The sequence below is a fragment of the Dendrobates tinctorius genome, unplaced genomic scaffold (genome assembly GCF_039654945.1).
Source record: "Dendrobates tinctorius isolate UK_male_01 unplaced genomic scaffold, ASM3965494v1 ptg000064l, whole genome shotgun sequence".
NCBI lineage: Eukaryota > Metazoa > Chordata > Amphibia > Anura > Dendrobatidae > Dendrobates > Dendrobates tinctorius.
The window spans coordinates 11,979,366-12,004,432 of record NW_027361732.1 but is presented as its reverse complement, the minus strand read 5'-3'; the positions used below and the strand labels follow the sequence as shown (position 1 = coordinate 12,004,432).

Genomic DNA, 25,067 nt, shown 5'->3' with positions numbered 1-25,067 from the left:
ACTTTTATTTCAATAAATTAGTTTGAGATAAGGAAATCACCATTGCATGCTTCTATTTAATCATTAATCATGCCCTATTTTCATGATAAAATATCACTGCAGAATGAACTTTTTACGTTTTCCATATGTTTCACCCGAAAGCCAAATATTCCTAACTATTTGTGAGCAATGTATATATAGACATACAAGAACATCAGGATAAAATACGACTGTTGCAAAAACTACTTGTCCAACAATGTGACAATATAGCGAGTTCTGTATAATCATGGTCTTAGAATGTGGTGTTGGAAGACTTCAGCTCTGAAACCTACAGAACTTAGAAGGTCATTCTGGACTTTTATATAGAATGGAATTTTTATTAGATGTACTAATTGCTCTGAGATAGATGAATAAACCCAACTGTGCAACAAGACTCCTGATTGTATGGTTACACAATAGGAAGAAAAACTGTCCCCATCTTGCCGATCACAAAGATGTAATTACAATTGGTTGATGAAAGTTCTATGTTGTGTTTCTATGAGGCACCAAACCATTTCAACTTTTAAAAAATGTTTGCTCAATATACCCTTGATGAGCAATAGGCAAACATCCCACTAGAAAACCGGTATAGATGAGATATTAACATAAATGATCTTCTGTGTTAAGAAAAACCTTTATCCTTGCAGGGGTATATTCAGATTTAAAATACGTCTTACGATGATAATTCTTGCAGACTAAATTGGAAATGCATTTAATCTGTGTTTAAACATTTGTATAAGTAGGCCACTGAAGAACATGATGTTACTCAGATAACCTTAAAAAGTTCTTAGGGCTTCCCAGCAAAACGGTGAAGATTAAAGAAAGCTGCCCAGTCAACTGATATTATCTGGACTAAAAGTAGTTATTATTATTTGTGAAATGTACTTTGAGACTCATGCACATCTCTTGCCAAATGAAAAACACAAGGGAACGAGCAAGTCCAAAGATGCTGAGGGCAAGGAAAGAACTGCTTATACCTTAATATGTTAGAAAACTCGGACTATTAAAGAGGATGGCTTTGGTCCTTCTCCAGGGAAGAGCTGAAAAATTTGGTGCTAATTGCTGAGATGGAACATCTAAGTCCATGTACACAAATTATATTTCAAGCATCAGTGCCCTTACCAAGTAAGCTTGACAGTATTTAAATTGTATCTCCAGCTTATACAGAATAGCCAGGCTCATATTGCGTTAACCCAGATAGCGTTATGCTATACCCGCTAGAGCAGATGATTCATCTGTGCTAGCGGTGACGGAGCATCAGACGCTGCAGCCCATGTCCGAGTCTCCATCAAAGAATGACGGTACATCACGAGCGCATGCCGCTTTTCGGCATGTGTCGCGATGCGCCCGTTAATGGTAGCGTTAACGGACTGCCATAACGCAATGTGACCCCGGCCTAAGGGAGCAGGTAATGGTGCCTTTTTAAGTTTCAACTCTTTCAGAGAAGAAACTCTTTAGGAGTTCACCAAAAAACAACAAAACAGTCAGCTGTAGAGATGGAAGACTAGATTTGCAGTTCTCCTGTCCATGGCCAAGTCAGTAATTAGTGATAGCTGTATTGGAGTCCTACAAATCTCCTTACCTCCTGGCTCTTATTTTGATTAGTCGGCTGGAACAAAGTAGGGGGTGTGTCATGCCACAATGAAATCACGCCAGCCCAGCAAGTCAAAAGAAAAGCCAAGAATGCTGTGAAGTAAGGAGATTCACAGGCCTCGCATTCAGCAGTCACAGACTACTGATCTGGGTGACAGGCTGGAGTCCAGCAAATCAATTCTCCCATCTCTAGTAAGCTGGATCCACCTTGCAATAGGGGACTGAATAGTGTAGGACTGAGGATCACATCTTCTGGGATAGATGGTTGGCATATGAAGAATTTCCATGCCAACACATTGGATTAGGTTTAAAACTGACCTCTACCAGCTTTCTTAGGCTGGTTTCACACTAGCGTTTTATCGCGCAGCGCATCGTGCGCACGCATAATGTTCCTCTATCTTTAACATGGTGGTCGCAGGGTCTTGCGCTTGTACGCGCTCATCAGCGTTTAGTGTGCGCTGCGCATTTTACAGGTGTGCGCCCAGACGCGCCGTACGCTACATGTTGCATTTTTTGCTCCGCCTACATCGTTAAAAAAAAAATCGCACGCGCACGTGTGCGCCCAAAACTAGGATTACAGTCTATGGGGTCACTGACGTGCGCTTGGATGCGTGCACGTCAGCGCTTTGTGCGCGCACGCGATTTGAGTCAACAATGTCTAGACACTTGTCTAAACCTCCCCCTAAACAAACAACATTGTTTGAGAGGAGTCTAGATAAAAGAAGGTGTCTTCAGGGCCAGACCAATACTCTACAGACAGCCTTGAAGAGACAAGACAGCCTTCCAACTGTGGATTTAAGCTTCAGAAGCCAAAATGTGAGTATTCGTCAACATAATGTCTGTGTGTGCTGTACAATTTTATAATGTACTAATGTATTTTTTGTTTACATTTCAGCATGTCTTCTTCTGGATCGGTCTATTCGCCATCTCGGCAAGAACTGGCCCAAGCTGATCGTGAGGTGAAGATGTTGCTGCCTTTGGGTAAGTTTAGATGCCTCTAGAAATGTGTTTTAATTTCTTTTTTTTCTTTACAGACATCGAACACGGCCAGTGAAGGTGAAGTGCGGCAGTAGTCTGAGTGGGAGGTTTCTGAGCAGGAGCAGCGAAGTTAAGTCGTGGCGAGGAGACGCAATGTTAGTATATAATCTGTCTTTTTTTTTTCCTGTCTTCATTTTCATCTTTTATCTTGCTTCTTCTCTGTTTCTTTTTCTATCTTTTTCATTCTCCAAAATTACAAACATGCTAATACTTTTTATTTTTCCACAACGGGATGACGAAGATGTGTACATAGACAACGAGCACCTGATCTGCCTTGTTGAGGAGCGTATCCCGTTGTGGGACAGCCGTGACCAGCAGTACAAAGACACAGTGGTGACCCGGCAGCTCTGGAATGAGGTGGCCGCAGCGATGATGGAAGGCTGGGACAGCACCTCTCCAACTTCAAAAAGGGCGTTCAGTAAGTATAAAGATGCTCTGTGATACTGCATTGATTTTTGGTTCAGATGGTGCTGGTGTGTTTGTGGCAAGATATATTCTTGCATCAAACACACCAAAGCCTTGTGGAAAACAGTGATTGCTTTTTGTATTGAACTGCTGTCTTGAAGCTGCATTGATTTATGGTTCTGATGGTGCTGGTGTGTTTGTGGCAAGATATATTCTTGCATCAAACACACCAATGCCTTGTGGAAAACAGTGATTGCTTTTTGTATTGAACTGCTGTCTTGAAGCTGCATTGATTTATGGTCCTGATGGTGCTGGTGTGTTTGTGGCAAGATATATTCTTGCATCAAACACACCAATGCCTTGTTGAAAACAGTGATTGCTTTTTCAAATGCAGTCTTGATCCTGTTTTCACTCTTGCTCCGGATGATAGTGTTGTTTTGGCTGCTACATATATTCTAGCAGGAAACAACAGTGTCCTCAGGATCAACAGTGACTGCATTGTGTATAGAATTTTTTTGTGCAAAGTCCTATCAGGTGTGTGTGCTGATAATTATCTTCCCCTTCAGTGCATTGTCTAATGTTTTTTATTTTTTTTCCCAACAGTGAACAAATTCCGCACACGTTGGCGCTCGATGAAGGACTGCTTCAACACTGATGTTCATGCTGAGGGACAAGTTCTCAGTGGTTCAGCGGCAAGGCGCAGAAGAAAGTACCGCTATCATTGCGAGTTGGCTTTCCTGAGACCAGTCCTAGCCAGCAGAGCGCAAGTTTTTTGTTTTTTTTTATTACTATGTGCTTTTCTATTCCACAGCTGTTGCTTCTTGTTAACAGGGCTGTGGAGTCGGAGTCTGAGTCGTGGAGTCGGAGCTCATTTTGGTGGAGTCGGAGTCGGAGTTGGAGTCGGTATAAAATGGACCGACTCCGACTCCTAAAATATATAATAAATTGGGTACAGTAGTTCAATGCAGGATGTGCTGAATATTTTTTCATAGGAGTTTGGGAAAGTTATGAAATGTCCTATAAATGGCTGTTATATTCCTGATCTAAGGCTACATTCACACACAGCGTTTTTCCTGTGTTTTTTGAGGATACGTTTTTCAGCTGCAAAAGTTGATCATCTTTTTAAAAAACTGCATCACCTGAAAGGTTTTTGAGCTCATAGATAATGTTTTCAATAGCAAAAACAGATTAGAAATCTGCTCTATCTATCCATTTATCCATATCTGTCTATCCAAATCGTATCTGTACCAAAAAGAATGAAAACCGGGTAGTACACCAATATATATTCTGTTCTATCTAAATATCTTGATTATTGGATCATAAAAATGATTAAATGTCTGAGGTTCACATTGTACTACAATAAATTTTTCACTTAAATATAAGCAATATGTGTGGGAGTCGGAGTCGGAGTCGTGGAGTCGGAGTTGGAGTCGGTGTAAGGGAAATTGAGGAGTCGGAGTCGGAGTCGCAGGTTTGGCTTACCGACTCCACAGCCCTGCTTGTTAATGCATGATTCTAATGTTTTCTTTCCACAGCACTTGGAGCAGCACCCTGCAACCTGTCCCGGGAGTGGTTCTTCATCGATCGACCTCGGACCCGTCCCAGCCATCCGACAGCCAGGAAGAATCTTGCAGGTCAGCAACACAGACAGCTGGTGACCAGGAAGCTGGTCCATCAGGTGTTCCCCTGTCCCAGGTCTCTGTCACTGGTTATGCGGGCACTACCCGCCAGAGGCAGAGGGCCTCAGACAGGCCTGTCATGCCCGAATTCATGCACTTGAGGCCTTTCAGGCCAGCCTCAAGGCGCTGTCCGCCAGAATAGAAAGCGTTTTTTCTCTGATGGAAAGTGGTTTTAACCACATGGAACACCGCTTCCACTCTGTTGACCAGCGCCTTGACTGTCTGGAGGCCGACCTCAACAGACCAGCGCACCATTTTTTCAGTAAAATTGAACAGGGCATGGCGGAACACCTTAGTCCTGAGCAACAGCTGAGTGTGTTACAGGCCTGCAACACTGCTTACTTGCAGGCTATGCAGCAGAATCGGTATGTGCAGCAGTTAGTGGTGTCATTTCCAACAGTTCCACCGCTGACTCGCTACACCTCCCTACCGACTTCTGCTGCATACCACAGCACGGCCACCTGCATTCCCAGCGAACCCGGACACCACCCCAAGTCTGTGTGCTGCTGGACACTCCTCCGCCACCACCACTATGTCAAGCGCTGCTCCTGTATGGAGCACCACCACCGCCACAGCACCACCAGCTTGGAGCCAAACCACCACAGAACCTGCTTGGGCCACCGACACCACTAGTCAACATCAAAAGAGCACCGCCAGCAGTCCTCAGCAAAAGATCACCGCCAGTACTCCTCAGCAAAAGGGCACCGCCAGCACTCCTCAGCAAAAGGGCACCGCCAGCACTCCTCAGCAAAAGGGCACCGCCAGCACTCCTCAGCAAAAGGGCACCGCCAGCACTCCTCAGCAAAAGGGCACCACCAACACTCATCAAAGGAGCGCCGCCACCAATTCTCCTCCTCGTAGTCCCGCCAGAACTTCTGTTCAGATCCCAGTTAGGCAGCCTCCTACTAGGTGCATGGACACGACAACATCACCAAGGATCACCGCCACTTCTTTGAGCACCGACCTAACTTTGTCCCCTTCTAGGGCTCCGCCACTGCCACTTCTAGGAGCACCGCCACCACAGAGCAGCAAATTGGTGACCCGCATTCCATCTTTTACAGGGCAACGCCACGGTCCACCATCCCTAAGTGGTCGAGCAATGTACGGCGGTCACCCGCTGCAAGTCGGTCCAGGCAGGATACTCCTGCGCCAAAGAAAAAAACAAAAACTTTGTTCGTCCATCCACCCTCTCCTCCTAGTGTGTCTCAACCTGCCTCCATGTCCACTCCAGAGCTCCCTTCCCCCAGTACTTTCGTCGCCCCTTCTCCTAGAACCCCTTCCTCAACCTCCAGTCGTTCCTCGTCTCTCCACATCCCCAAAGTATCCCAATCTTCCCCCAAACGTCATTCCTAATAAAAATTTTTTGTTTTATTTTAGTTTTTGTGAAAAAATAAATGTGCAAATGTGCTTTCAAAATATTTGGATTGGTTACTGTGTCAATCGCCGAGTACACACACTGCGCCGTACACTTAGCGTTTTTGCCACCAGATATCTCCATTACTGATGTTTCTTGTGTCAGTCTTGGAGATATGTGTTGTCAACGAAACCAATCTACATGACTTGTCTTTTCCACAGCAGTCTCTACTCAGGAGTAATAGTGAATTCAGGATGCACAAAACACAACATCATAAATTCACTGATATACCTGGCTACTTGCTAATGGTATTGGGAGTGTAAAAACAGAGAATGCACTCAGTACAGGTATCAAAACAGTTACATCTGAGTTGAAGTAGGCCACAAATTGGTCCCTCATTTGGCCAACTTCAACGGATGACCTGAGAGGGTGCTGTGTAAATTCAGGCAATGGATTAGGAGCAACATCATCAAGATCTAAGTTCGGGTGCTCTCGAGCAATTACAAAATTATGGAGAACAACACAGGCCTTAACCACCTCATCCACTGTTTCCAGTTTCAGATTAATAGCTGTGCCAAGAATGCGCCATCTAGATACAAGTATACCAAAGGCACACTCTACTGTTCTCCTGGCCATGGTCAGCCTGTAATTGAAAATTCTTTTGTTGTGGTCCAAGTCCCGGCTGGAGTAGGGCTTGATCAGGTTTTGGCACATCTGGAATGCTTCATCACCAACCATTACAAAGGGCTGTGGCGGAGCGTCGGTGGGGGGAAGAGGCCGTGGCATGGGGAAATTGAAGTTGTTGCCATACAACCTCCTGCCCACGTCCGAGTTCTTAAAAGCCTGAGAGTCATTCCCACGGCCAAATGCCCCAATGTCCACAGCAATAAACATACAGTCTGCATCCGCAATGGCCATGAGTACAGTAGAAAAGTACTTTTTATAGTTGTAGTACTCTGATCCAGTTCTTTTGGGCTTGATAATCCGGATGTGTTTTCCATCCACCGCTCCCAAACAGATAGGGAAATTGCAGACAGTCCAGAATCTTTCGGCGATTTCAAACAACTTTTCAGCGGTGGGCAGGGGCATGAATTCTGGACAAAGAACATTCCACAAAGCCCGGCAGGTGTCCGCTACAATTCCAGACAATGTGGAGATTCCAATCCGGTACTGGAAGTGCAGTGAAGAGAGGGTCTCTCCAGTAGCCAGGAATCTGTGACATAAAGGAAAAAAAAAAATAAAAAAATATTTGTGTTTAGGGATTTTTGTACACACGTAAAAAAAAAAAAAAAAATTATATGTCTGCAGCCTTTTGTTCAATACATGCCATACAAATTTACCGCGGCCTTTTGTTAACTACATGGCAGAACTATAATTCTGCCCGATTTGGAAGAGTACATGTCACAACAAAGAAAATTCTGCCCTGTTTTCGGATGACTTCTTATACCCGACCAGGCAAATAGTGAAAGGTTTCTTGGGTCATCTGGGTATAATCCGTAAATTTCTCCAGGTTTGCCTGTAGCTCGCTGTAGAGCGTGGGGTACGCTCCACGGCTCTCCCGCAGTTCAATAATGGGATGTATACACAAACGCCGCTGCTGCCGTCTTCGCTGCCTCTCTCTCTTCCTCTGTTCATGGCAAGCAACGGCATAAGCCTGAGCCATCCTCATGTCCAGATCCAAGTCAAAGCTCTTAAAGCGCAGATCCATGTTTCTCAAGTCAAATGCAAGCAAATGTGAAGAATCCAGCTGTAAACAGGGGCTATATAAAGAATTTCCATGAGACACTCCCACTGCTGTCCCATTGGTGGAGTGTGTTGCAAGAATTTTTCAAGGATTTTTTCTCCTGTGAAATGTGACACCATGCGCATAAAAAATGCAAACGCATGAAAAACGCTTACAAACGCATAAAAACGCTGCGATTTTTTGTCGTTATGTGCACAATAATGCTACAAAAAACGCAGCGTTTACAAGCGTTTGCATGCGCTTTTGACATGCGTTTCTTGTGCGCTCGATACGCTGCGCAATAAGGCGCAAGTGTGAAACTAGCCTTATTACCTTCATACACAACAATCCAATTCTGCAAATTCATAACAGCATCATAACATGAACATACAAAAATATATCCTCGGCCATCTAGCCATTAACTCAACAACACCTCTAAACAAAATCCAGGTCATGCCATTCTTAATGGTGAAGACCGACTGACAAATTGTCCCTTCCCTTCCCAGACTGGAAGTAACATGGGAAAAGCTTATTATCCTTATATTGAGCTTCCCAATTAGCCAGCACAATACAAGGATATGTGGAGTGTGAGCCCAGCCTTCACTCTTCCAGATTCTAACATCAAGGCCTTATTCAGTGTTTTAGAACCAAAGCTGAAAGAAACACTTCTATGTCTGATGTACAGACCCTGGCTACTCATCCATTTAGATTTTATAATACGCTGAAGAATTTCTTCTTGACTAATCCAGATGAATAATTGTACCACCTCCACCAGTGAACATGATTGGAAAAGGTCCCACCCCATACACAGACTCAAGTCGTTTATAAACCTGCTGATATTGATGGGTTTGGTCGACAATCTAACGGTATGGGGTCTAATTTAACGTTAGACTTCAGAAAGGCAGATTTTAATCGACTGAGAAAGAGGGTACCGAAAGGTCCAATGGTTGGATGTTCTAAAAGGACATAAATTTACAAGAAGGATGGGAGATTTTGATAAATAAAATTTTCACTACACAATCAGTAACAATCCTGAAAAGAAGGAAGAATTGGAAGCATTTAAAGAGACCAGGATGGATACAGACCTGAAACACTTGATAACAAGGAAAAAAGACATTAAATGTATATAAAATGGAAAGATGAGGGCACATCTAAAGAAAAATACAAAGCTATCTGCAGGCAACGTGGGCAAGAGTTAGAAGAGCTAAAGCCAGGAATGAAGTGAGGCTTGCAAGGGAGACCAAAAACAATAAAAAAGGATTTGGGGGTATGTCAAAATAAAGTCAAAGATGCTATAGGATTTTTGCAGAATGAAAAGGGCGAAATGATCAAAAATGAAGTTGAGAAGGCCAAACTTTTGCATCTATCTATAACTCCCGTTACACACTGCGATATCGCTAGCCATATCGTGGTAAAGTCACCGATTTTGTGACGTTGCAGCGATATCGCTAGCGATATCGCTGCATGTAATACTTACCTCCGACCGGCTCCCCTGCTGCTCATCGTTGGTCACGCGAGAAGCTCCTGGACCATTTCTCGTCGGGCGCTTCCTGCTGGGCTTCCTGTGGCGCCGACAAGTGAGGCGTGGAGGCGGGCGGGAGGACGTCAGGATCGCCGCATCTGACAGGTAAGTAGCGACCCCCGACCCCAGCGATGTCGCTGGTGAGATCTGCCTGTGTGGCAGCTCACTAGCGACCACTTAGCGATGCACCAGCGATCCATATCGTTGTCGGGATCGCTGGTGCATCGCTACGTGTAACTGTACTCTATGAAAGCAATTGTAACATCAACTAATCTTCACTATGCTATTGAAGGAACCCTAAGGGTGAGAAAAAATTAAGCTCATAACGGGTGTATAGGATAAGTAGAAGTATCATCAGTGATATTATAAATATAAAGAAAAAAGCAAACCAAATCAAATACAACAATCTATAAGGAAAAGGTACAACTTAATTAGAGTCCTATTTCACTTAGCGATGTACCAGCAATACCGACAACGATACGAACAGGTAGGGATCGCTGGTGCGTCGCTAAATGATCGCTAGTAAGCTGCCAAACAGGCAGATCTCTTCAGCGACGCAACAACGATCCAGCGATCAAACACAGCAATATATGCTGGCCAGCGGGACGCAGACAACGAAAAAATGTCCCTGGACATTCCTGCACGATCAGCAATATCCAGCAGGGGGGCCGGTCGCTGCTGCGTGTCACATGTAGCGAGATCGCAGGCGAGATCGCTGTTGCGTCACAAAATCGGTGACGCATTAGCGATCTCGCTATGTGAGACGGGGCCTTTACATAGAGATAAAAAATTGGATGGGGTTAGAAAAATAACCAGATTAAAAGATGACGTGATATCCAAGAACAATTACATGGTTTTGAATGAAATACATATACATTGAATAATCATGGTAGAGATATAGAAGCAATATCAATGATAAGGCAAAAATATGTAAAGGATACATATGCATAAAGTGCATAGAAATTAGTAATTAGCTTAGATGCCTAGATAGAAAATTGCTGACAGGATGTTTAATGTCAAAATTGTATAATGTATCTCGTTGTATATGGCACAGGTAAGTGGGATGGTAAATATACTAAGTAAGGCCTCTTTCACACATCCATTTGTCTCCATCAGTCAAAATCCGCCATTTTTCTTAGCGGATCCGTTTTTTTCCCATTGACTTGCATTATCGGCGGATCTTGACGGATGGTCATCCGTTGGATCCGCCAAAATTTTGGCGGCCGCTGACATAACAGGACGGACAATGAAACTTTTTTTAGGCTGGCTGGATCCGCATCTGTCACAGCGCATGCCCGGAAGAATTGCCTTTGCCGGAAGCGCATCTGTCACTGCGCATGCCCGGAAGAATTGCCTTTGCCGGATATTTAACCCTAAATCCCATTCTGGCGGCTGGTAAAAATCTCTCTCTCTCTCCCTCCCCGAGTTCCTTTAAATTTCTGCCTTTCCCAGATCCGTCAAAGCAACGGTCCGGTGGCACACGTTGCTTTCAAAACGGTTGCGGATCCGTGTCCCGCCATTTTCGCGGATTGCAGCTGATATAAAAAAAAGTATGTGTGAAATAGGCCTAAGGTGCATGTGCATACGGGTTGTTTAATTTAAAAGATCAAGTGGTGTATGGACTCCATATATAGATGCAGACATGCTGAGGATAAGGGTATATAATGCTACATTACCTATATGTAAGTACACACACAGGTTCTCCCTCGATATGTCCACTCCATTTATTTCTATGCACTTATGCAAATATATCCTTTACTTGATTTCAACCATCATTATTCAATGCATTTGTATTTAATTCAAAACCATGTAATTGTTCCTGGATATCATGTCTGCTTTTAATCTGGTTATTTTTCCCACTCCATCCAAATTTTTATCTCTATGTAACTAATAAAGTTGTACCGTTTGCTTATCATAGACTCTTGTATTCGGTTTGGTTTCCTTTTTTCTTTATACTAAAGAGATAGAAGAGGAAATTGCAGAACCAGTAGTCAGAATCTTTGAAAATTCGTGGAGAACAGGAGAAGTCCCAGAAGATTGGAGAAGTGCAAATGTTGTCCCGAACTTCACAAAAGGAAAGATGGAGCCAAGATATTACAGGCCAGTGATACATACTACCATATCAGGAAAGATCTTTGAACAAGTTGTTAAACAGAATGTAAGGACTTGGCTAAGAATACAGTAAATAACCAGAGCGAGCATGGGTTTGTAACAAACAAGTCATGCCAAACTAATCTAATTTCCTTCTATGATAGAATCACTGACTGGGTAGATCAGGGAAATGTGGTAGATTTAGTATATTGTGACTTCAGCAAAGCATTTGATAAATTATCTTATGCTATTCATACTGAAAAAAAGACCAAGTATGGGATTCACAAGGCTACGGTTAGGCGGATTCATAACTGGCTCAGTGATTGCACTCAAGAGTGGTAATAAATGGTTGCACAATAAAATTGAAAGAGTGTTTCAAATGGGGTATCACAAGGCTCTGTCCTTGCCCCAGTGTTGTTAAACATTTTTATAAATGATCTAGATAAAGGAACTGAATGTAAACTAATCAAATTGGCAGATGATACAAAGAGAAAACAGAGAAAGGATTCAGAAGGATCTAAATAAGCCCTAAACATATGACCAGAATGCAAAACAAATGCATAAATGTAACCTATTCCATGCCCCGTCCTCATAATTGTGAGTCGAGGTGCGGCAAACAGACAAGCAAGCACTTACCTTTAAGCTTTTCTGTCAGCACTGTGGCTTCATGTTCGGAATAATGCATGATTGCTGGAGGTGATGGAGGCCGTAGCTCGTCTACTTCCAGTTTGCGCCGATGACGCTCTTCCCTTGCAAGCATTCTCTGTTTGCATTCCCATTCATAGAAATCATCTCTTGCTTGGGCAAAATCTACATGCAAGCGACCAGAGTCCTTTTTATCTGTGCTTGATCCTAGTCTCATTCTGTAACCTTCAAACACCAAAATATCATAATCACAATGAGATAAAATTAATGTAAATCACTACTACTTATGACACAAAGCGTTACAAACACTTGGGCTCCAAACCGTCAAAACCGGCACTGTTTATGACAGTTTTGATGGGAGGGCATGTATGAGTCAGAGGCAGCGGATTCAGCTGCCAAGCGTCTTGCCACAAAACTGACTAGTCACGTCAGGTATGACATGCCCCTGTTCTGCCCATTTTGGAGTAGCTGGCAAAACTGGCATTAAAATTACTGGTTAAAGCGTGTTATGCCAGATTTTTGTTGAAAAGTTTCACTTTAATGACCTCTGCATATAGAAAAGAGTGTATACTGTTTGTTTTGGTGGGTTCTGACTTTTACTGATTTCAGATATTTCTGGGTTTCACAGACAACCTCCTCCTATATATTTATTTTACTCACCTATATAGCATTATTAATTCCACAACGCTTTACATATATTATCAATGTTTCCATTGGGCATCACAATCTATATACCTATCAGTATGTCTTTGGAACGTGGGAGAAAACCGGAGAACCCGGAGGAAACTCATGCAAACACAGGGAGAACATACAAACTCCTGGCACATGTTGTCCTTGGTGGGATTTGAACCCAAGAACCCAGTGCTGCAAGGCTGCAGTGATATGTAATTTTATATTTTCTGAAGGTGATATGTAGTCCTTTCTTTCCCCAAAAAATGAATACATGTGTAGCTAAAAACTTTTGTTTAAAACAAGCACTCCTGCACTTAATTGCTCCGTCTATTAAGAGTCATCAATGTGTATTCAAAAATTAACCTGTTGTCATCTTCTGCAGCTTCCAACGCTGCTTCGGTCCTCAACTGGATCACATTACAGCATGTTACCCGCAGGCTCACACAGTGGCTTGTGTGTGGAATGGAGTTAGTTTTGTAAATGGCAAAAGATGACAACAGGTAAGAAATTTAATCCACTCTCTTCACACACATTTCTGATTGTTTGCAGACGAAACAATGAAAAAAACAAAACAAAACAGCGTGCTCCTTTAGAAATGATTAACCCCTTAGTTACAGAGCCAATTTGGTATTAATGACCAAGCCAATTTTTACAATTCTGACCACTCTCACTTTATGAAGTTACAGTTCTAGAACGCTTCAACAGATCCCACTGATTCTGATAAAGTTTTTTTTGTGACATATTGTACTTCATGCTAGTGGTAAAATTATTTCGATACGATTTGCGTTTATTTATGAAAAAAAACGGAAATTTTGCAATTTTCAAACTTTTAATTTTTGTACCCTTAAATCTGAGAGTGATGTCACACAAAATACTTCATAAATAACATTTCCTAAATGTCAACTTTACATCAGCGCAATATTGTAAACAATTTTTTTTGCTAGGACGTTATAAGGGTTAAAATTTGACCATCGATTTCTCATTTCCAAAAAAATTTACAAAACCATTTTTTTAGGGACCACCTCACATTTGAAGTGAGTTGGGGGGGTCAATATTAACAGAAAATACCCAAAAGTGACACCATTCTAAAAAAACTGAACCCCTCAAGGTGCGCAAAACCACATTCAAGAAGTTTATTAACCCTTCAGGTGCTTCACAAGAACTAAAGCAATGTGGAAAGAAAAAAATGAACATTTTACTTTTCACAAAAAATTTAACTTTTTCAATGGAATCAAGTTCTCTGGGGTCTCAGCTACACCTGGTAGCCGAGACCACGGAAAAATTCCGACACTAGGGGGCGCTATACACTTATTTTTTTTTAACACCGATAAAAAGTGGCGCTGAGGCATAAATACCCTTAATTGCCGCCGTTAAAAGGCGTATCGGCGGTCGTTAAGGGGTTAAAAATGTATTAAACATTAGTAATAAAGTAAAAATTACAACTAGAGAGAGCAGCAGCTCAGCTCTCACTTCTTCCAGGTGTATGTGATTTGCGCCAAGGTGAGGAGAGTGAAGCGGCCAGTAATTGGCCACAGAGATTGTAACAATATCACACACACCCACCCACACAAATGATACAACATTTGAGAGGTAAACTTGCCCCCTTCAGCAAGAAAATAGCCAAACAAACCACACATCAACGATTTGATCACAAAATACAGTTTAAACACTAAGGCTATGTGCACACGTACCGGAACTCTCGCGGAAATTACCGCGAGAATTCCGGAATTCCATTCCGCAGGAAAATCGCATTTTAAATTCCCGCGATTTTCCCGCGGAAAAACTAGCATTTTGCAAGCGTAATTAGCTTGCAAAATGCTAGCGTTTTCCAAGCGATCTGTAGCATCGCTTGGAGAACTGATTGACAGGTTGGTCACACTCGTCAAACATAGTGTTTGACAAGTGTGACCAACTTTTTACTACGGAGGCCGCCTATGCAGCATCAGTAGTAAACGATAAAATAAAAAAATGGTGTTATTCTTACCTTCCGACGTCTCGCGCAGCCGTTCCCAGTAATGCTTTGCGAAAATGCCCGTGATGACGTCCGTTCTCGCGGGATCGCGATGTCTCGCGGTTATTCGCGATGACGTCGCACGAATGACCGCGAGACTTCGCGATCCCGCGAGAACTTACGTCATCGCGGGCATTTTCGCAAAGGATTACTGGGAACGAGAGCGTGGAGAGAAGCGGGAAGGCTGCGCGGGACGCCGGAAGGTAAGAAAAACAATATTTTTTATTTTAAATTCTATTTTTTACAGGGATATGGTACCCAAAGCCCGGAGGACAGTCTCCTCTCCTCCGGACCGTGGGTACCATCCGCAAATGTTCTGCTTACTTTCCGCATGGTGTGCACAGCGACATGCGAGAAGTAAGCGGAACAATGCATTCCTATGGGTGCGGGATCGCCGTGATTCCGCAAAATTAATGAGCATGCTGCGGGTTTTTACCGCGAAGCGATTCCGCCGCGGTAAAAACCGCAGCATTAGCACAGCATTGCGGAATCCCATAGGAATGCATGGGATGCTTATTTTTCGCGGCAAAATCGTGCGGTTAAAACCGCCACGGAAACGTGGAAAAAACGCCACGTGTGAACTCAGCCTAAAGGGAATCTGTCACCCCATTTTTCGAGTATAAGCTGCCGACATCGCCATCAGGGGCTTATCTCCAGCATTCTGTAATGCTGGAGATAAGCCCCTGATGTAACCTGAAAGATAAGAAAAACGAGTTTGATTATACTCACCCAGGGGAGGTCCGGGTCCGGTTTTGGTCCGATGGGTGTCGCGGTCTGGTCCGGCGCCCCCCATCTTCTAACGGTGACGTCCATTTCTTTGCTGCCTGTCGTGGTTCCTGCGCAGGCACACTGCTCTGCCCTATTAAGGGCAGAGCAGAATACTGCAGTGTGCAGGCGCCAGAGAGTTCAGGTGCCTGCGCACTGCAGGACTTTGCGCTGCCCTCAACAGGAGCCACAACAGGCAGCAAAGAAGAGGACGTCACCGTTAGAAGATGGGAGGCGCCGGGCTGCAACACACATCAGACCAAGACCAGACCGCCCCGCAGTGAGTATAATATAACTCATTTATCTTATCTTTCAGGTTACATCAGGGGCTTATCTACAGCATTACAGCTGATACTCGAAAAATGGGGTGACAGATTCTCTTTAATTTTCATAAACCAGCAGTAAGGAAAAATGACCTGCAGGTGGAACCACAGTACCCCAAAATCACACTACCACAAAGCTGCTTACAGACATCACAAACAAATCCTAGCATTTGCCTTGGGGGCTTTCCAACTTGCCGAACTGCTTGCCCAGCATATTTCAGCCAAATTGGAGGATAGCACACTTCACTGCAGGTCAGTCACATATGCAAACACATTTGTAAACATGCACTGCCTACTGAATTGCACACTTGCTCTGTTCATACACCACCCACACAAACAAATGATACACCATTTGAAAGGTCAAATTACCTGCAAGTGACAGCACACTACCACAAAGCTGCTTACAGACATCACAAACAAATCCAAACATTTGCCTTAGGGTGTTTCCAGCTTGCTCAAGAGCTTGCCCAGCCTATTTCAGGCACATTGGAAGGTTGCACACTTCACTTCAGGTGAGTCACATATGCAAACACATTTGTGTATGCACTGCTTTTTCCGTGATTACTTCGCCCCACGCACACAAATGGTGAGTCACATATGCAAACACATTTGTAAACATGCACTGCTTTTTCGCCGATTACTTCGCCCCACATACACAAATGATACACCATTTGAAAAGTAAACTTGCTCCCTTCAGCAATAAACAGCCAAACAAACCACACATTTACAATTTTATCACTAAATACAGTTTAAACATTCATTTTCATAAACATGCAGAAAGACACAATGACCTGCAGGTGGCACCTCAACCGGAAGACATTTTATGGCCTCTACTTATGAAAATAATTTATTGTATTATCAAGCTACATATATAAATACCTGTCTGTGTTCATCATCTCATGAAATACATTTACATTTGACCAGCTTGCTTATTCTGAAATTGCCTGCGCACCGGACGACCAATGTGCGAAAATTTCGCACGGGCCAAGCTAGTCCTCTGAATTAGGATGTTGGGGGAGAGGAGCTTCCAGGCATCTTATTGTAGATGCCTTCATATACAGTTAATGATTTACCGTATATACTCGAGTATAAACCGAGATTTCCAGCCCATTTTTTAAAGCTGAAAAGTGCCCCTCTCGGCTTATGCTCGAGTCATATACCAGAGGGTCAGCGGGGGAGGGGGAGCGCGGGTGTCTGATTATACTCACCCCCTCCTGGCATGGCCTCTGAAGCCCCCCTGCTTCTCCCATGGTCTCCGGCACCTGTGTTCAGTGGTCACGTGGTACCGCTCATTAATGTCATGAATATGCGCATATTCATTACTTGACCGCTGAAGGAAGGAAGAGCTGCGGCGCTGGAGACCAGGGGAGAAGCAGGGGCTGCAGAGATGCACCAGGAGGGGTTGAGTATGACGGGGAGGACAGGGGTAGCCATGCTATATTCACCTGTCCCCGTTCCACCGCCGCGCGCCGATCTGTCCTCCGCGTCCTCTGGCTGTGACGTTCAGGCCAGAGGGTGCGATGATGTAGTTAGTGCGCACCCTCTGCCTGAAGTCACTGACAGAGGACCCAGAAGACAGAGCGGTGCGCAGCAGTGGAACGGGGACAGGTGAATATCGCAGGTGCCGGGGCCCTGAGCCAGCAGTGACACTGGCATCTGTCCCCCATAGTGCCCTAGTGTCCCCGCCTGCTCAGGACAGTGGCAACTGGCCCCCAGCGACAAGAGGTGAGTATGTCATTTTTTTTATTCACAGCAGCAGCATATGGGGCATAATCTACGGATCATCTTATGGGGCTATTATTATCCTTTATGGAGCAGCATATGGGGCATATTCTATGGAGCATCTTATGGGGCCATAACCTTTATGGAGCAGCATATGGGGCATATTCTATGGAGCATCTTATGGGGCCATTATTAACCTTTGTGCAGCATTATATGGGGCATATTTTGTATGGAGCGCCTTATGGGGCCATCATGAACTGTATGGAGCATTATATGGGGTTCCTGATTCAATATGGATATTCAAAAACATTTAACCTACTGATGTCTCAATTCATTTTACTTTTATTGGTATCTATTTTTATTTTTTAAATTTACAAGTAGCTGCTGCATTTTCCACCCTAGGCTTATACTCGAGTCAATAAGTTGTCCCAGTTTTTTGTGGCAAAATAGGGGGGTCGGCTTATACTTGGGTCAGCTTATACTTGAGTATATAAGGTACTTTTCTTGAAGTGTGGTCTTTCCTGATATTGAAAGGCACAAGCATTAGATGTGGACATAAAGCTCCACTGGTAAGTATAGGATGATTTTCTCTGCACAAAGATCTAAAAAGCAGTCTTTTTAATTTTTTTACAGGAAAATAGCACTGATACATAGAGACACATCTCTGTGTACATCTGTATACACCTGTACACCTGCATATTGTCGGTACAATAAGAGCAAGTATTTTTTTTTTCCAAGAGAGGTACTAAAAATAACAAAGAACAATCACAATATTCATAGACACTTTTTAAAAATAAAAATTACAGTGAGCAGATTTACGTTGATCGGTACATGGCGTGATTAAACCCACAAAAAAAAGTTATTAGAGATGTAATTATTACATATGACAAAATAGCACTTAAAATACAGCTAGTCTCGCAAAAAAAAACCCAATGCCTCAGAGAGTGAAGTAACATAAAAGTAAAATGCTATGGCTGTTAAAACTATGAATGGCCTAAAAAAATAAAGGCCTCTGAACAAGTGCATCAAAAAAAAATGTCATTCTGAATATGCATATGAAATATTTTAGTAAGCACATATTTTATACTCATCAACATTGAAATTGCAATACCAAGAAAGAAAACTCATGACTTTATGGAAACCACACGATCGATAGTCATTTGATCTGCAAATGATTAAAAATGGAAATATAATTTTCAAAACATCTCAATTTTTTTCAGTATGGAATATGAAATACACGCACTTAAACTCTTTGGCTGCTATCAATGAGGTTAGTAATGGCTGTCTAAGGAATTTTCTGGCACGCTGAATGCAGTTGGGCATGCAAATTATCAAGATCCACTGCAGTCAGCCCCCTTTGCACTTTGCAATTATTGACATCACCGATTTTCTCAATGGGAGTCAAGTCCAGAGACTATGCAGGTTGTTCATAGTAGCATGAGCAACATGCGACATGGTGTTGTCATGTTGAAAAAATGGCTCCTGGGAAACTTAAAAGAAATTGTCATTCCACTGGTTACCCTGCCAAATCAATGCAAAGCAGAGTTGTCAGTGTACCTGGAATGAAGACTAGAGGGGTACTGCTACTGTGCATTATGCCACACTATCATAATCTTCGAAGTAGGACTGATATGACGCTCCCTTGTGAAGGTTTCTTCATTACGTTGCCCAAGTTGTCTCCTGACCAATCTCCAGCTATCAATGCATCCTAGACAAAAGCGGGACTCATTGCTGAAGAAGATAGCCCTCCACTGATCTCTAGCTCTGCACCATGAAAACATGTCAGTGAAATCAATGGAACACCTATATCTGGATGTCTGGCTTATAGTCCACTGTCATGCAAACTTCTGATGTTTTGTGTAGATATCGGTTGACGCTTTAGGTTTGTATGTGACGTCCAATTTCACTTGCAGTACAGAATGGGTAACTACGCACCATTCTTCAAATCTAGTGATCCATCCATGAAGAGGATCGCCTCTATGCAACTACTGCGGTCACACCAGTTCATCACTTTTTTCTCAACCACTGGGACATGCAACAATGAACACTGCTGAAATCTCAGCCTATGCATATAGCGATCTGCTGGAATACTTTGACACAGGGCTGTGGAGTCGGTAAGCCAAACCTCTGACTCCTCAAATTCCATGACACCGACTACACCAAAATGGGCTCCGACTCCGCGACTCCACAGCCCTATGACAAACAGTTTTCACAGCACAATCATCCCACAAGATTAATGCAACTTTTGAGGCTGAAAAAAAATAGCTTCCAACATGGCTTTTATGCCCCTCTATCACAGCACAGAAAGGACCTTGGTGCTTAAAATGTGAACATTTGCAGATCCTAGCAACAACTGCTACTTTCTACTTTTGCGTAACCTTGCCTAGCATGTTTTCATTGGTGTTGCAGTTTAAATGTTGAGGAGTGTGGATACTTGTGCCTAGTGTGAATATGCATAGAAAGAGGCATGTGTATATGCAGTTGTGGCCTGAAAGAGGTGGGTGCCAAGCCACAAGTTTTAGACACGGGCCCTTGACAGTGGGAATCTTGCCTTGAAATGTTCACATATATCCTAATCATATTTCTTCTTAAAAGAACAGCAGCATTCCCACAGTCATAACAAAATGAATTAGAATTCTGGGATGCTTCTCCAAATAGCCAAGATCTGCGTCCCACCACCATGGACACAATGTTCCTCAATATTTAATTCCAGCAAACATTTAAAGCCCAATACGAACTGTCAAAATTGGAAATTCTGGGCTAAAAAATATTTTGTACAGACACCAAGAAATCTTTTTCACTAGTTTCACAAACTTTTTTTCGAGAGGAGGTCGCATATTTTCTGCTGTGCTCCACTACTCTGCCAGAATCTTTCTGGCTCTTATCTGTGCTGTCAGGGCAGCGGCTGACCTTTCCACCTGACACTTACGTTTTACTGCAGTGATATAATAAAGGGTCTGCTTGGAAAGGAAACTACACATGTATAAACACCGTTAAGACAAAACGTTGCTGGAAGGCCATCAGAACTGATTTTCCAATATTTAATGATACAAATATCACTGCCAGACCTGTTATTTCTTACTAGAACTAGAAAGACAGCCATGAAGTCCTACAGGGAATAAATGCCTTCTCGGAGAACATGACCCGAGAGGTAAAAAGGACACAACAAATTTGTCTCTGCAATGTGTGCTTTAAAAAAAACAGCAATAGGTTTGGAACAAACCTTAAATTTGTCAAGACATTCTCTGCTCAATCAAGTGACAAGCCTCTCAGCATCTTAATGACAGTGTGATGGCAGCTGGCAGGACGAGCAGACTGGTATGCCTAGGCTTGATAAGTGGATCAGATGAGACTGCACATGGTTTGATAACACAAACATACTCACTAACACTTACAGAAACAGTAAAACTTGCTGATCGGTTACTAATTACATTACTAGAGTCTCCATGGCAACCACACTATTCGGCTTTCTTCCAAGCATCACAGATTTTTATGTATTAAATCAAGAAATGTTTTAATTATTTGGCACTTGAAGAACGACACCCATAGATTGTAAGAGTACACTCATTACTGTATGAAAAAGTTCTATTTCAACAGTGATTGCAACGTTCTTTACCAAATATGACGACAACTTGGGGATCGATAATTTTTTTCTATGGAACAAAGGAAAAACTAAGAAAAGGTGATGAGTAGTGATGAGCGAGTACACTCGTTGCTCGGGTTTTTACGAGCATGCTCAGGTGATCTCCGAGTATTTTGGCGTGCTTGGAGATTTAGGTTTCATCGTCTCAGCTGCATGATTTGCGGCTGCTAGACAGCTTGAATACATGTGTGGAATGCCTGTTAGGGAATTCCCACATGTATTCAGCCTGTCTACAAGTCGCAAATCATGCAGCTGAGAAGACGAAATCTAAATCTCCGAGCACGCAAAAATACTCGGAGACCACCCGAGCAACGAGTATACTCGCTCATCACTAATGATGAGTTGTCTTAAAAATGTAAATAGTGTCAAGAAAATCAAATGTTGTAGATGTACTTCTAAAAATTTTCTGAGGATTACCGCTAATTATAAGAAGATTAGAGATATATCAAGATAATGTTTGCTACCTGTGGAACAAGAATACATAGACTTTGCCTGTTGTAGAGCAAACTTGGTTGCACCGGAAGTGTGACCACAATTTCTACAGCGCGCTCTGGTGGCCAGCAGGGGCGTAACTGTAATGGGTGCGGGGGCTGCAGTTGGACACGAGTCCTGGAACCTGAAGGGCTCAAATGATCACTTTGGCCCATATTAGCAGACCAATTCAAACACAGACCCATGATAGCTGGGGGCCCTGTTGGAGATCTTGTATTGGGGCCTGTGGGCTTCATGTTACGCTACTGGTGGCCAACCTTAAATGCAGCAAACATAATAAACAAGCCACCATGAAAAGGTTTAATTTCATTATAATAATCCAGCAAATGATGTGTGGTATACCCAGCTCACATTCTCTTTTGTACCTTATCTGTCCTTTAATTGATAGTTTACAATGATCAAAATTTTAGAAGCCAGTGAAGCATGTGTGCCTAATAGAAGAAATCTGTTTGTGATTAGAATTGAGAGAATTTGTTCGGGTCCCTTCTTATTCGCCAAGCTATAGCGCTTAGCGAATAAGCTGCATCGGGAACCCGGCTTCCTGGATCACTCCGGCTGATCAGCTGTTCGGCTCCGAAGCTGCATGTGTAGCGGCTGTGTGACTGTCACAGCACATGCATGGAGAGCCCAACAAACAACCTCTCCATGCATGTGATGTGACTATGACACTGCCGAGATACATGCAGCTACCATGTCGAACAGCTTATCAGCTGGAGCGATCCAGGTAGCCGAGTTCCCTCTGCAGCTTATTCGGTAAGCGCTATAGCATGGCGAATAAGCAGGGACCCGAACAAATTTGCTCAACTCTATTTGTCATCCTCTCATTTGTGTGCACTGTACATTAGGTGGGATCGGAGCCTTACATGGCTCAGCAAATTTACCATTTAAAAGCAACCACAGCCAGCATCTGCCAAGTGTGGATTGGGTTCAGCTCCTGAGCCTGCTCCACACACTAGGACCCCAGTTCAGACAGTTATGTCATCACGCACTAAGGGGTTAAAGGCATCCATAAACACTAGTTAGCTGTAGAACAAATTCTTCAACCAACTGTTACCTCTCCCGAATCCCCAATGCACAGGAATATTCATCTTGACCATAGCAGGCACATTTATACAGGGTGTCTGTCTTTTTACTGGGTTTTCAACAGATAAATGAAAACTCAGACTGCTGGGGATCTGCATCCGGTGCCCTACCTCTCCAAGTGGGAAAAATGGCCCAGTTACATCGCCGGGCGAGTAGTGGATAAATAAATGTAATGTATATTATGAAACAGCAAGTATTTATATCACTCTGGTGTGTGCCAATTATAACATATGTACACTAGCAAGGTTCTCCTGGGGAAATACTATGGCAAGGTTTCTTATTCACAGGAGTGAGCTCTGTATCCATAACAGCAGAGCACAAACCAAGCCTGGATTCTTCTATATTGCTTAGAAAATGCAAAAAGCTATGACCGCTCATTAAAATAAATACTTGGAGCTCTGACACAAATTCTGAAATTATTGGGGTAGTCAGACGTGCAACAAACAACACTTCAATAGATTACCAAGCCCTTACTGTACTCGTATACTGTGAAGTAATGGAAGGCAGCAGTCACACCCTCAGCAACTTAACAGGACTGTCCACACACAATGACTGTTCAACCCAAGTACAAGCGCTCAGGGCACCCTTGGCGCGACCTGACATTTAAGTGCACCTTCCCAGCTACATGTTTTCCCTTCATCTCCGTCCTTCTCTGGTTCTTTAAATCCACAGCTGTCCATCAAAATAGATGGGGACGGAGAAACATGGAAAACAAGTAGGCGGGAAGTTGCACTTAAATGATTGGCCACGCCAAGGGTGCACCGAGTGACTTGGTTTGAACAGTCATTCTGTGCTAACAGTGTTCCTTTACTAAAACCATATTATACACATTGATAAAATACTAACAGGTTAATGAATGTACTGCTTTTGTAGGGCTGTACATCTGGAATCAAATATTGGAGGGGTTTTGAAGGAATATCTTCAGCTAAACATGGTACAGTCAAAAGAGGGACACCCACTTTATGGCCACACCATAGGAAGCATTGGCCTTTTCAGCTGTTCAGCAAATCAATATCTATCAGTTTATTACATGAAATCCAACTGAAAACGAGATTAGATACACAGGGCACTTCATAGCAAAGGAACAATAGAATGACAAAAACATATTGCTTTTAAATATTAATACGCAAAAGTATTAATATCAAAAACCTGATTACATGCCCACTGCCACACTAGTGCAGTCTTTCTGCTGCCCACCCCAAGAATTGGTTGATGTGACGACAGCAGTGACAGCCTTCCCACAGCATTGGACCACTGCAGCCAGTCATTGAGTCCAGCGGTCTTCATTCAGTCTACCTCAGCATCACTGCTGATCCCCAGTGATTGGCTGCATCGGTCCCATACTATGGATGTGATGTCACTGCTGCATCAACAAAGACTGCTGGAGAACAGCTGATGGGCAGACAACCCCTGCTGCTGGAGTGGTATGAAGGAATAAAGAATTAACATGGGAAACCTCAGGCCTCATTTAAACATTGTTTTTTTTCCCAATGGTGGCGTACCAGCCCACATCTGCCATGAAGAGAGATGACAATGTTAACTCAGGATTTCCTCTGCAGTTTCTCCAAGGGGCGGGATGCTGACACTAAGTCTGCCCTTCCTACTGCATCGGCGATATTTAAGTAAAGTGCAGGGGAGCTGTGCCTCCTTAAAGTGCATCTGTCAACACAATTCACCTCCCCAAACTGTTTAATTGGTCATATTGCTCTCTGAAAGATAATGTCATCCACACCTTTACTTTGCAATCTGTTTTCCCAACTGAAAAATCACTGTTTTAGTTCATATGCTAATGAGTCTTCGGTGCTCTAGGAGTGTCAAAGCACTTACCAAGCAAGCCTCTGTCTCCCTGACTCTTTTGCCAACCCAGTCTTACTATCCCATTGCTTAGCTCAAACTAATTTGACTACCCATATGGTGCACTCTCCAATACAGAATCATAGGCTCCAGTGATCCGGTTAGCTTTTGATCAGAGCTAACAAGCTCTATTAATTGGAGCTTTTTGGCACTATGCATGCCGGCCATGCTGTGATATTACAGAGGTGGGCTGCATCCCAGAAAATGAGCATTCAGCAAAGAAATTAAAAATCTCTCCATTCTAATTACGAAGTTCTTTATTTTACAAGCACTTTGCCATTTTAACCATTACTGGTGTAGAGACAACCCCTTTAAAGGGAAACTGTCACCTATTTATTTTTTTGCATATAAGCTGCCGGCACCGCCATCAGGGGCTTATCTACAGCATTCTGTAATGCTGTAGATAAGCCCCCGATGTAACCTGAAAGATAAAA

The 25,067-nt window shown here is 43.1% G+C and overlaps 1 protein-coding gene across 8 annotated transcripts in view; it reads right to left on the bottom strand.

The window, feature by feature from the left end:
- Positions 1–25,067, bottom strand: part of ENOX1 (ecto-NOX disulfide-thiol exchanger 1) — an 835,160-nt gene that overhangs the window by 168,879 nt on the left and 641,214 nt on the right. For all 8 annotated transcript variants that reach the window (XM_073580298.1, XM_073580302.1, XM_073580303.1 and 5 more), the window contains one exon: positions 12,060–12,293. In XM_073580298.1, the coding sequence (XP_073436399.1) occupies positions 12,060–12,293 (234 nt within the window). The remainder of the gene's footprint in view (positions 1–12,059; positions 12,294–25,067) is intronic.